The 14190-nt window shown below is 42.4% G+C and overlaps 1 protein-coding gene across 3 annotated transcripts in view; it reads left to right on the top strand.

Moving 5' to 3' along the window:
- Positions 1-3537: 3537 nt before the first annotated feature.
- SLC44A1 (solute carrier family 44 member 1) overlaps positions 3538-14190 on the top strand; it is a 199439-nt gene continuing 188786 nt past the window's right edge. For 2 of the 3 annotated variants that reach the window (XM_054501835.2, XM_054501833.2), the window contains exon 1: positions 3574-3877. In XM_054501835.2, coding sequence (XP_054357810.1) covers positions 3845-3877 — 33 coding nt within the window. In that variant the 5' untranslated portion in view covers positions 3574-3844. Of the gene's footprint in view, positions 3878-14190 lie in introns of all 3 variants that reach the window. The other variant, XM_054501834.2, reaches the window with a different exon arrangement.

Raw genomic sequence — 14190 nt, forward strand, 5'->3', positions numbered from 1 at the left:
TTAAATGAATTGAATGACTACAATGTTTAAAAAAGTCATTCAGAAAAGTAGTAGGAGGAAGATACACCCCTCTAAACACAAGTTCATAACAAGCATTTTAAAGACAATTCATACATTGTTTGATCTTGCAACAAAAATCCAAGTGAAACCACAAATAAAAGCCAGAGTTATTAATAAATATTGGAGGAACATCAACTTACAAGTGTGACCAGAAACAAAGTTGCAGAGCTAAGGACTTAAGAATTGCCAGTCTTGCTGAATACAATGTTGTCTTTTTCTGTTGCATGCCTGAGTTCGGAAAGCTCTCTTCAGGTAAAGTGGATTTCTAACTTCTGGTTTAACTGGGAGGCTGAGATACATTTCTACCTTCTCAAGCAGAGACTGCTCTTGCCTCTCTGGCAATGAATGAACAGTTACAGCCCTTGGTTACAATTAGTTTTGGCTTTTGGAGCATCTCCCTGGGGTGATATGTGAATGCTCAGAAGGAAGAGGTTGTGAGGCAAATCTGGAAGCTAGGGCTCTGCTGAAGCAAATAAGCTCTTGTGGGATGTGACTGCGAGCACAGTATGTGCTAAAATGTAAATAACACAGCCACAGCACCAAATGCCACGGTTTTTAAATTAAGAGGACTATTCTGAGCAGTTATAGACATATACATGTAGAGATGCATTTGTATTTGTTACCCCAAAACCTGAAATCATGTGAACAACGAGTCAGGCTTTATAAAAATCACTGGAAAGACCATTAATTCAATGATTTCCCTCAGTGAGTGACCAGCACCAAGACCTCCATCTGAAGCTGGAACCCTTGGAATTCACACAGCCAATTAGGCAATACCAGACCACTGGGAAGCATTTCTGGCTGGCTCAGCTGGTGATCCGATTTTACCCTGCAGCACCAAGATTGATAGACCTTATAATTTTATCCTGGTTAGCGCAGATGGTTTTTACATAAGTTTCTAAAAACCTCCTTTCTCCCAAAAGAAAAAGAAAACCTAAGCCCCTCTGAAGGGGCTTGCCCTGATAACATCTCACCATGGTAGATAAGTACTCTGATCACTGGCTTAATAAAAAAAAAATCCCTTTTGTGATTTCTGAGTTTGCTGTGGTTTAATTTCATTGAATGCTGTGTGTACTTGTTTATAAGAGTGAAAAGAAATAGTAATTTGCCCCTCTCTAAATCACTCCTTTTACGAGGCTTTTTTTGGGCATGAGGGGGATGGGAAAGAGACTCATTCTTAGAAGGTACAGCATATCAATGCAAGAGCTGTTAGTTTCCCTCATGCTAATGATGAGGTATAATTTTGAAACATCACATTCATATGCATATATGGTGCATACATACATAATTGGTGTATTTACAAAGCACCTTGCAGAATCTTAGAACTCTTAGTTCTATTAACTCTTAAAGGGAAAACCAGAGTTCAGATCAGTCAAGCACAATGGACTGTGCTTGCTTTCAATTATATTCACCCATTATCTATGTCTAGGAAAGAGATCTCTAAAAAAAAAGTAAAATACATTTTATGAAGCACTGCCACAGTCTGTTACGCATTTATCTCCTTCTACAGTTCCAATTACAGAATAAGCACTAGCTACTACACGGAACAGCAGCACTAGCCAAAAAGATTTTTCTAATCTGAGAGAAATGCTCCCATATTGACTCTGCAAAGAGAAACAACTCCCCTTTCCTTGACTATAAAGAAGGAAGACAGATGGCTTCTTGTTTAGGACTGTAATTTTACTTTCAGCCTCCTCCCCGAGTTAAAAACAAGATGTACTTTTCTGGCTTTGAGGGAAAATCTCAAGGGAATGTTTTTTATTCTTGGCTGCACTGAATAATTCAACAAACATTTGAGAGAGCTTAGGGAGATACAAAGGAGAAAACACTTTTCCTTGTTCTCAGGGAGTTTACAATCTAATTCTGGAGTTTACAACCAGAATTGGGACTAGAACCATTAGTTTTATGTCTTCACTTGTATTTATTGGTTTAATGGTTATGAGAAACACATGTAGGATTCGCCAGCTCCGTGGTATGGTGGACCCTCTGATTAACTTGAAAGGAGACTAGAAAGAATGCAGAATAATTCAAGATCTCAAGCAGTTGAGTACTTGCTGACCTAGCAGCACTTTCTTATGTTATTTAATCTTGACCACAAGCCTTTGCAGTCATCCCTGCTACCAGCATTTCACAGAAGAGGACAATGAGATATGGAGAGATAACTCCTCCACAGTCACGAACTCAGGAAATGGCATAGGAAAACATCAATTAGGAATTCTTCTTCTCTGGCCCTTTCTGTAGCTGTCCCCTTACAGGCTACCATTCCAAATTTCCTTGGCTTAGATTCCCTTTCAGTGCATGTAAAGTCAATTTAATTCTGTGTTCTTTTCTTCCCTCTACACTTTAAGTAATCTTTAAAACTTGATGTCTCATATTTGGTGAATCATTCCTTTTGGAAGTCTCACTCCCTTGCATCTTTGCAAATAAAGTTTTTCTTTTCTTTCCTGTGGCTGTCTTTTGAGACATTCTTTGACAAGATGAAATGACATATGAAGGCTATAACAGTGCCTGATAATGTGGGTTTTTTTTTTAACATTAATCATTATCTTTAGTTTTATTTCTTTCACTTTTTAACTGTTTTCACCTCATACTGTATTTCCTAACGACTCTTTTGGAATTGTAAATTTCTTGAAGATAGTTACCACATCTACTCTAACTTGTTGCTACTTCCTTGAGTCTTACTGACTTAGCAACAGGAACTTGGTAAGTCTCTTTTGTTCGTCTCTTTATTCCCAGTACCAGTTACTGGAACGTAGTGTGTCTTCAGTAAGTATTTTTAATATGAATAAATTAATGTCCCCTTATTGTTTTTTGTAGACTATCCTGTATAAGAAAGTTTAGCTTAGATCCAGTATGGCTTTGACTTGCGAGCCTGGATAACTTTTTGCCTTTTCCTCATCTCTGGCTATTTATTACCATTTCAACCTTGGGGACATTTCATTAGGTTCTTGGTCCCTTTCAAGGCTCAGTTTCCACATCAGCAAAATGGGGACAGTAGCAACAGATGCTTGTTTCTTCCCGTCTTCTTATCACCTATTCCTTCTCCAGGAAAGGTTTCTTGTGTACGCTTTCCTCTGGAGAAAAAAACAGCCGACGTAGCGGTAAGAAGCCATCAGGATCCTGAGTTGTGCGTCCAGTAGGGAGAGGGAGAAGTCCCGCTTGCCTCCTAGATCCGGAAGCAATCCGGACCCTTTTTGGCAGCGAGTTGGCCCGGTCTTTGGCTGCCTCAGACCGCGTTGCCCTCTAGCCTCGAGGCAGAGAGCTGCCTCGGTGCCACCGCTAAATAAGCCCGGCGCCGCGCAGCCTCTGACACGCGCGGAAGGGCCCGGCCTTGTTCTGGCTGCCGCCGCCCTGCCGCCCGCACGGCGCTGCACTGGGGGCGGGGAGTCTGATGGGAGACGCGCGCCGCGCTGAGGAGGCGGCGGCCCGGGAGAGGGAGCGGGAGAGGGACTGGGCGCGGAAGGCGGGAGGAGGGGGACAGAGGGAGGCGCCGCCGCCGCCGCCGCCCGCCCCTTTCCGCTGGGGAGCAGCTGCTGCAGCAGGAGCAGAGCAGGAGCCGCGTAGCCGCCGCCGCCGCCGCCGCCGCCGCCGCCGGGGGATGTGGCCGGCCCCTGCCCCTAGCCGCGCCGCCTCTTGAGTACCAGCCGCCGCTGCAGCCGCCGCCGCCGCCTAGCCGTGCGGGGCCAGGCCGCGCCCTCCCCGGGCGCCCGCCGGCTCGCATGCCGAGGGGCTCCGGGGCGTAGCTGCGCGCCCGGCGCCGCCTCCGGGCTCCTTCGGCCCCGCCATGGGCTGCTGCAGCTCCGCCTCCGCCGCGCAGGTGAGGGGCTCCCGCCTCCCGGCCGCCCGCCCAGATGCCTCCCGTGCGCCGCGTCGCGCGGCGGGCGCCCGCCGCCCGATACCTCTCGCTGTCCCCAGCCTCCCCTGAGCGCACCGTGCAGTCCAAAGACCCCCACTCCGCCTTTCCCTCCCCCGGGTCCCGCCGATGCCCGCGCGCTAGCTCCGCGGCTGCCGACTCGCAGGCGCCTCTTCGCGGCCCCTAGTGCGCCCTCAGCTCTTCCCGGCCCCTTCCCCACTCGGCGCCCTCCTCCCAGTCACACCTGAGCGGCCCGTCCCGCCCGCCGGCAGGTAGAGGCTGCACTGGCGCCTCCTCTGCCCCAGGTGGCATCCCCTTCTCTGTTTTTCCGGGCCTGGCTCCTCTCTTCCACCTCCGTGGAGTCTCCCCGCCATCCGCCGCCAGTTTTCTGTGCTCCTCGCAGGTGTACCCCCAGCAAGGGCTCTTCACCTCTCCCACCGAATTCCAGTTTCTGCTTCATTAGATATTCTGTCCCTTTCCTCTTGCCCGCTGCCCCCTGGCTGGGTTCAGATGGTTTCAGCGGGTCCCGGAGCCCTTCCACGGCCCGCTCCGCAGACCTCGCTTGCTCGCTTGCACCCCATCCCCCCTTAGTGCCGTGACCCGGGCCCCGCGGCCTCCCCGCACTCGGAGGCCCCTGCCGGAGCGCCGACTCTGGGCTGGGAAGGAGATTGGGCACCTGGTGGGTGACGGGAGCGTTACGGAAACTCCCTCTTTGTTGCCAGTGTAACAGGAGGAAGAGGTTCCGAATTTAGTTTTTCTGTGGGCACTGGCCGAATGTTGTCGCTGAGGGCTGAGATGCAGAGATTTCTCTCAGCTTCTACCCTGCCCCCATCCAAATTTCGCCAACCTCCTTCTCTCGGATCCGAGCCCTTAACCTGGGTGGAAATGTTTAGACAACTGTATGAGGATCAAATGTAATAGAACTTGACTACTGGCCACTAATAACTGAGAGGACCTGTGTGTAAATTACCTAATTTAGTGGATTAGCGAGTGTATTTACAAATACTATAAAAAGCAATCAGGAATACTGCATCAAACTGTCTTGTGGTGGTGTATGAAAAATAGGCTCTGACAACGCCTGGGATGTAATCTCACAGTTTCATTAGCGTAGAATTTAACTGTGGTCTGTGATTTGTTTGTTTTAGGGGGCAGAAAAGGGCTCTTGTTTTTAGAAATAAAGGATGGTTGGTTCTTGGTGAAGAAAAATGCTAGTTTGGGGGGAAAAAATTCCTCCAGAGATCTAGCATCTGTGATAATGCCAGAAGTGTTTTTGCTGCTGCTAAATGACTATATATAACTCAGTTTTAAATAACCTGCATACTTGTTCTGAAAATCTGAGATCTGTTAGAGAGAAAATGACTAGAATTGCAGATGAATGGGGGACATTTGTGTTTTATTAGGTATCCATCCTATCATCCTATTCCTCCAGTCTTTTTTTTTGAGTGTTTGCTTACCCGTTTGCTTTTTTTTTTTTTTCTGCTAGCATTATAGTCAGGCTTTTTGGTGTAGTTAAACATTCCTATTCAGTTATAATAGCAAAGAAAAACTATATGTAGAGGTGTTAGGAAGGAGAGGCTTGGTATATCAGAGTTTTCATATTAACATATAAAGGTGTAGAATTGCACGTAACTTTCTACTGGTTAGGAATTGGGGGGAGTCTAGTTGGGTGCTCTTTAATACTTACTTAAATATAATTTTCACCAAAAAGGTGTTTTTCAGATTGCCTTTCTTTTCAGAATTGAGTTAATTTACATTCCCTTTTGGTGGTGAAATGCCTTTAAGACAGAAAAGCATTGATAGTTTATGGATGGCTTGTTCAGTGCATGAACAGTTAAATTTGGAAAGGATGGGTGCTGCATCAGAACTCTGCTTTAAAACAGATAGTGGGTCTTGTATTTGTCTAGCTCCACGTCATACTTTTCAGAATGCTATCATATGCATTTTCTTTTCTTTTACCTCCTCTCAGTGTAGAACATGCCTTGTTCTACAGATAAGATGCATGTCATGCACCCAAGGGGTGCATTTTTTTCCTGTGGATTCCTATAACCAATCAACAGCTGTCACATGCTTTTAAGTTCAGCTTTAGGGACTTGTAGTGTTCAGTGGAGCATTGAGGAGCAGGTTTTGTGCCAAAGAGCTGGTCATTTTTTTTTTTCTCTTATTTGACATTTTTGGCATCCTTCTTCATTTGTGAAATGTTACTAATCGGCTGGTATTTTAACTCTCCTTTCAGGAGCATCACCAGTTTTAGAATACTGTTGTTCCTATATGTGTTTTTAAACAAAATAGGGTTGCAACTCCACATCTTCTCCAGCATCTCTTAGGGGTCTCAAAAGTATTTTCTTCTTCTTCTTTTTTTTGTTTTTCTTCAGAGGGGGTTTCGCTTTTGTGGCCCAGGCTGCTGGAGTGCAATGGTGCGATCTCAGCTCACTGCATCCTCCGCCTCCTGGGTTCGAGCGATTTTCCTGCCTCATCCTCCCAAGTAGCTGGGATTGTAGGTATGCACAACCTCGCCTGGCTAATTTTGTATTTTTGGTAGAGACAGGGTTTCGCCATGTTGGTCAGGCTGGTCTCGAACCCCTGACCTCGGGTGATCTACCCACCTCGGCCTCCCAAAGTGCTAGTATTACTGACATGAGCCACAGCTCCCTATCAGGGGTCTCAAATGTATTTTCACTCAGAATATGTTTGTTTCATGCCTTCTACTGGATTATAAGCTTCTTGAGCACAGGAACTGTTTTTGTTTTCCTTATTTGTGTATCTACTGCAGTGCCTCACTGTACCTTGTACTTAATAGTTGCTCAGCAGTAGTCACTGGAGGGAATATGTAGACATATATTTGAACCTCTGGCTGGCAAGTGGCATTGAATATGAATCTAGACCTGACCCATCCACTGTTTATAAATTCTATGGGCTGGTTGATTAATTTTGCCAAGCCGTGCTCTTCTAAACTCAAACCTGGACTGTTTAAGTTAAAATTTACCTGCCTTTTCTATATCCCTTCCTGTTCTTTCAGTGGTACCATCAGCTTGCAAAATTGTTCAAGGTTTTCCTTTGCTCCTGATGACCTGCTTAATGTGTATGTTTTAGATGGAGCAGTGGCTACATCATCTTAAAAGAGCTTGTCTGCAAACTCTAATGATAACCTACACAACACATGAAAACAGTGTGCTTTGAGGTAATCTGCAGTTCAGTTTAGCTTTTCTCAGCAGAGTATCTTCAGCAGCTTTAAAGCTCTGCAGGTTTTATCAATGTAAATAAAGTGCATTTTCTTTTTGTAGCAGGGCTTCACTTTTGAAATATAATTTATTTTCCCTTACAGTCTCTTGCTATGTTGTAGATTCTCATAAAAGAGTTTGTGGTCTTCCAAACTTTGATCTCTTGTAATCTGTCCTGGTATTATTTTCATTTTCTTGGCAGTGTCTGGGTATCATAATTTTCCATCAAAATAATTATACTGTTTTAGGATTTAGATCAAAGAAAAGTGTCACATTCTATACTAGCATTTCATTGCTAGAGGAGCAGATTATTGGCGAAATAATTTGTGGTGTATCAGCTGTGTACATCTAGGATCTTAAAAGTGTCTAGTGAGTCAGGGCTCTTAAAGAACTTTTTAAATTATTTTTTAAAAATTAATGACCATTACAAGTTGTTTACTAATATTGGTAATTGCTCAATACAAACCAACACATGATAGTCTTCGCCTAAAAGTCTTTTGAGGGGAACGTAAAAGTAAGATAGTCTTGAGTTTCTTTTTACAGTACTAATCCTCCCTAAGGCTCTTAAAATTTATTCCCATCTCCCTGTAATTCATTTGTTCTGGTATAACCTGACATAATTTCTATCCTTGTAATGTTAAACTTCAAAGTTCACTTGTAAATCTTCAGATTTATTAAATGCTCTTTCCCATTGACAAACCAGTTTGAATGAATCTTTTGAAAGATTACTTAGCAAATTGCCGTAAGTCTTTGTCCTTAATGGCTAGATGATTATTTCTCACAGCAGTGCTTTAGAGGCCAGGAGATTTTGCAAGTTCTGTGAAGTTCTGTGTTCTTCAGTTCTAACCTTAAATATTGTAAGAGGGATGGAGGAGAATCTTTCGAGTTGAGCAAACTGCCCCTTGTCTGTCTAGCTTTAGGAGACTTTTGTCCACTGTCTCATCCCATTGTCTTCAAATTGAAGGCTGTATATTTAACTGTCTTTTTGTAGCACTCATATTCTGTTTTGGGAGTAATAAAAAACAATCAGAGGTGGTTTACAAATGCTGGTTAATATTTGCATATGCTAACAGTGCTTTAACAATTTTAATAATACCATCATCTATATCAGCTTTGTGGAGTTTGAAGTGAGATGGTAAAAATTAAATTTGAAGAGTGTAGTGGGAATTACCCACAGAGACTAAAGTTGCTCAGTTAAATTATGACCTGCAAAGTACACTTGATCTAACGGGAACAGAAGTCATGGCATGAAGCCTTTTTTTTCCTTCATCTTCTGAATACTGTGTTGTTAGCATAGAGGATCTGCTCCTCAAAATATGTAAATCAAAGTTAATTTCAAAATTGGAAAATAATGTAGAAATGGTAATTTTTTTTTTTTTTTTTTTTTTTTTTGAGCCAGAGTTTGGCTCTCATCGCCCAGGCTGGAGTGCGGTGGCATAATCTCGGCTCACTGCAACCTTTGCCTCCCGGGTTCAAGTGATTCTACTGCCCCAGCTTCTCAAGTAGCTGGGATTACAGGTGCTCACCACCACACTCAGCTAATTTTTTTTTTTTTTTTTTGTATTTTTAGTAGAGATGAGTTTTCACCATGTTGGCCAGGGTGGTCTCGAACTCCTGACCTCAGATGATCCACCCGCCTCAGCCTCCCAAAGTGCTGGGATTACAGGCATGAGCCGCCATGCCCGGCCAATTCCCAGATCTTAAATTGCAGTTTACTAATTTTTTTTTTTTTTTTTTTTAAGTAGAGTCTTGCTTTGTCACCCAGGCTAGAGTGCAATGGCATGATCATTGCTCACTGCAGCTTTGATCTTCTGGGCTCAAGTGATCCTCCCACCTCAGCCTCCTGAGTAGCTGCGACTATAGGCACGAGCTCACGCCTGGCTATTTTTTTAATGTTTTAAATTTTTTGTAGAAACAGGATCCTGCTATGTTGCCTAGGCTGGTCTCAAACTCCCGGGTTCAAACGATCCTCCTGCCTTGGCCTCCCAAAGTGCTAGGATTATAGGTGTGAGCCACTGTACCCGGCCTACTTTTTTATCTTTAGAAAAGGTTATCATTTTGAACTTTCTACAGTTGCCATCTGGAGAGTAGCATGGTACAGCAAAGCTAGTCCACTTAGAATGCTTCCAGGCTTAACAAATACTATACTATCAAATACTATTTGATGTGTTAACAGTACAGTCATTTAAAAATGTTATTGGCCTGGAAAAATTATTTATAAAAATATATTCTACTACCAGTAATTGGTTGATAGTTATTTTTCTATGCTCCCCTTTCCCCCGCTCAAACTGCAAAGAAAGAATGAAATATTTCAATTTTGTAATTTTGCCTCAGATTTTTGGGACTATAGGGGATATACAAGATAAACCTACTATCACTTTTCTGTTGATCTAAACTAGAATGTAGAGATATGAAGTAGACTGAGGTCAGAGAGATACATTATGAGGTAGCTGGGATTAGAAACCTGCTTAATCTCTTAATCTCTTGTCCTTTCTGTAGTACAGTACTATTAATTCTTAATGTCTTAGGCTTTCTTTTCCTTTCATCCTTGGCTGCCCATTGGAATCACTTGGAGAAGTTTACAAATGTTATGGAAGTGATGCCTGGGTCCTATTCCCGAAGATTCTTATATATTGGTCCAAGACTGCTGGCTGGGCATCAAAAAAAATTTTTTTCTGTTTTATGAGTGCTTCTTGCAGAGCAGGGCTGACCTATAGTAGTACACCCAGAGTAGCCAGCATCGAAACTTTTAAATTTCCCCTGGTAGCCCTCATGTGTCACCAAGTTTGAGAGCCACTGTTCCTTACCCTTTCTCTAGGTAATTTCATCCCTCGTATGGCTTCAGTTACAGTCTGTATGTTAACAGTTCTCAAACTAAATTACTGTCCTGGTCGCTGATCCTTATATCCAACTGATTAATTAGCATTTACACTAGAATATTGTACAGGCAACTCAAACTCAGCATGTTTAAATCTGTCCTCAAAATCGCACCCCTCACCCCCAGCTTTTTCAGTACTTTATCTCTGGTTCACCGAATGATACCAATGTCCTGGTTGTGGAAACTGGAGACTCGAGTCCTGTAGGGAACCTGCCTCTCACTCTTCTATATGTAGTCACCACATCTTGCCTCTTTGACCTTCTCAACGTCACTGCCAGCATTCCGGTTCAAGCCTCTGTCATCTCCAGCCCAGCACCTTGGTTACAGATCTCTCCGTAACTGTTCATGCTCCCTTCTAATTTTTCTTCGTATTGCAGTCTTGGTGATCTTTGAAAAATCCCAAGCTGATTGTATTCCTCTCCTACTTAAAACCCTTTAATGGCTTCCCATTGCTCTTAGGACAAAGACCAGAACCCTTGACCCTGGACAACAAGACCCTGTGTGTGGCTGTTCTCCATCTCTCTATAGGGTCACCTTGTGCTGTGCTTTTCTTTGCTCATTGCACTGCAGCCTCACAGAGTCTTCAGTTGGTTGTATTCCTTCCTCTTAGAGGGCTTTTGCATATGTGGTTCACTTGTCTAGAAGGCTCTTTGCTTTGCTCCCTGGCTTTTGGCTGCTTGCTTTAAGTTTCAGCCTGAAAGTCACTTCCTTGGAAAAGCCTTTTCTGATCCCTTCAAACTAGGCCATGTCTCCTCATTAAACTCTCATAGCCTTATGTGTTTTCCCTGTGAGCACTTAAAGCAGTAAACATGTAATTTTACAGTTAATATTAATGTCTAGACTAGGTGGCGGCAAACTACAGCCCATGGGCCAAATCTGACCTGCTACCTGTTTTTGTATGGCTTGCAAGCTAAGAATGGTCTTTACATTTTTAAGTGGTTGAAACAAATCAAAAGAATATGATTTCATGAGAAATTTATTTAATAAATTATGAAATTTTAATTTCTTCATTCACAAGGTTTTATTGGGACACAGTCATACTAATTCATGTACTTGTCTATAGCTGCTTTCATATGACAGTGGCAGAGTTGAGTAGTTGTGACAGAGGCCTTATGGCCTGCAAGCATAAATATTTACTCTGTGTCCCTTTACAGAAAATGTTTGCTGACCCTTGCTCTAGGCTGAGTTGATGAAGAGAGGGGTCATGTTTGCTTTGTTTATTGCCATCTTGGTGCTTAGCTGGTACCAATACATGGTAGGTACTCATGAAATACTTGAATGAATTAACAGATATTATGTTTCCCTCCATGGATAGAGGTGATTGAACGCCTACCTTAGAACACTGGGGTTTTAAAATTCATTATAAAAATTTTAAAACGATTCTTCTTTGGAAGATTCTTAACAGAATTTTCAGGAGCTCTCTTAAGCAGCTTGTCTGTCGAAGGTATACATGTCATGTATGGAGCAAGTGTACTTATAAAGGTGTAAGTTACTGGGTCAAGGTGGATGGGAAAGGGCTAGTGCACTCAAGTAATGGACCAGTCAGATTTGCAGTGCTGATGTTTTTATAGCAGGCACAAATGGGTGAGACTTTATGGCAAGTGTTGTAAAGAAAACGTGTTTGAGCTGGTGAAAAATTTAAGTCATTAAAGAGTTAGACATTGTTATCTCTGCTGTGGGAATTCACTCTGTGAAGATGGTTAAAGTTTTTGACACAGTAATATTTCCTCCTTTTTGGTACTTTTTGTTTTCTAATTTATTTGGAATATAGCATAGCATAATGTTCCAATTTTGAATTTATGCATTGTATAAAATTTAGTAATTTTTTTGGCAATTTAAAAAACAGATTTACATTTTTCAGTGTGTTTTATTATACTCAATAGAGGGATGCCAGTTTTTCCCGTCTGGGGGACTCCTTTGTAATTGTATAATATGATAATGTTGTATAATAGGATTCATTTAACAAACATTTGGTTGATAAACCCCTGGAATTTATTTTTTTGTGAAAATATTATTATTCCTTTTAGTTGCCCTCTACAATATCCCACAACCAGATATTTAGACTTTTATTTAGTAGGGAAGCCCTTAAAAGCAACTTTTATTCCAATTTTTAAGGTTGCCAGAAATGCTGAAAATTATTAAATGGAAGTGTTTGACTTCTGGATATGTTTATAATATGTAAAGTAAAAAAACCAGCAGGAAGATGGAAAAATTGGAAACATGATTACTTCAAGATATTTAAGTAGCAGGGAAGGTATTAAAGTTTGTTTGTTTGTTTTTGTAGATTTGTGATAATAAAATCATGATTATGATCTCAGAAAATTCTTCATTATGAACTACTTATGATGTTACAGCTATAAGAAATAAAAAAGGCTGGGCTTGGTGGCTCACACGTATAATCCCAACACTTTGGGAGGCTGAGGCAGGAGGATTACTTGAAGCCAGGAGTTCTAGACCATCCTGGGCAATACAGTGAGACCCATCTCTACAAAAAATAGCAGAAAAAATTAGCCAGGTATGGTGTCGTGTGCTTTTGGTCTCAGCTACTCAGGAGGCTGAGGTGGGAGGAAGATCTCTTGAGTCTGGGAGGTTGAGGCTGCATTGAGCTATGATCGTGCCTGTATTCCAGCCTGGGTGGCAGGGCCAGACCCTGTCGTTTATTTTTTTTGAGACAGAGTCTTGCTCTGTTGCCCAGGCTGGAGTGCAGTGGTGCAATCTCGGCTCACTGCAATCTCCGCCTCCCGGGTTTAAGCGATTCTCCTGCCTCAGCCTCCAAGTAGCTTGGACTACAGGTACCCGCCACCACACCTGGATAATTTTATGTATTTTTAGTAGAGACGAGGTTTCTATGTTGGCCAGGCTGGTCTTGTACTCCTGACCTTATGATCTGCCTGCCTCGGCCTCCCAAAGTGCTGGGATTACAGGCGTGAGCCACTGTGCCTGGCTGAGACCCTGTCTTAAAGAAACAAACAAATAATAATAATAATAAAAACCCTTAAATCCAAATAGCTAAAACATTAAGGAAAATTGATTATCTCCTATAGGTCAAGGGGTAGGGTAGCTTTCAGGTTGGTTAGTTCAGTGGCTTGATGATGTCAGCAAGGACATAAGTTCTCTCCTTGTTTCTCTTTTGTCATTTTACGGAAGGTAGCTTTTTCTTAATTAGCTCCCCTCAAGATCCCAAGATGGCTATGGCTCTTCTTACCGTCTTCTGCTGAGCTGACAATCTCCAGTGGTTTCCCTTTCATGGGAATTAAGAGTGGGCTGCACACTCATCCCTAAACAAGCTCTAACAAGAGGAAGGCAAAGGACTCTGCAATTGGTTTAGACTAACCAGGACTTCCCTCTGAGTCAAGTGAGGGGCAGAGCAACACCGGAACAAAAGGAGGACTTTGCCAGCAAGGTGGCGGCAGGGATGCAGGATCGGGCGTGGTGGCTGGGTAGGCAGCCAATACTATCTGTTATGGTTTTGCCATTTTCTTTTGTCTTTAAATCAGACTTCTATAGTGTTTCCTAACATTTTACTTATAGCCCCATTATGAACTTCACAGTTGGTAGTTCAAAGTCACACAGTTAGTTGTCTTCTTGTCCTAGTGATGCTGCTCAAGCCATTGCTGAAACCCCTGTCTTTCTTTTTTGCTCACCCCCACTGCATCTTTCCCATTCTGAGCTAAGGACAGCTTCAGATGAAGAAGAGCATTTGAGGTTGGAATAATGGTTAAGTAGTGAGTTAGTATTCTTGCAAGCCATGGTCCCTCAAGAGCACCTTGGGTGTTAGTATAACCTCTTCTCTCTGTAGCTCACAATCTCCTTTTCTACCTCTTTTGAAGTCTCACTTTTATCTGTGTTTGTCTCTTTCAAAATTGAGTATCAAAAAATTGATAGTTTTTATTTTCCTTATTTTTCTTTCCACCTCCAGCTAATACACTTAAGGAGCTGTAATACTGAGTAGAATATACCAAAGAGGGAAAAAAAGAGTGCCTCTGTTTTCTTTTGTTTTTAACCTGCTTACTTTCAGGTTTTTTTTTTTTTTTTTTTTTTTTTTTAATAATTAAACTGAAAAGTCATGTCATTATTTAGAATATCTCTGATATAAAGAGTTCTCACAGTATATAAAATGCATCCTTGCAATACATAATTTACAGAAGGAAATAAACTAGTGCGTAAATATGTTCAATCTT

The sequence above is a fragment of the Pongo pygmaeus genome, chromosome 13 (assembly GCF_028885625.2).
Source record: "Pongo pygmaeus isolate AG05252 chromosome 13, NHGRI_mPonPyg2-v2.0_pri, whole genome shotgun sequence".
In the NCBI taxonomy this organism is placed as follows: Eukaryota; Metazoa; Chordata; class Mammalia; order Primates; family Hominidae; genus Pongo; species Pongo pygmaeus.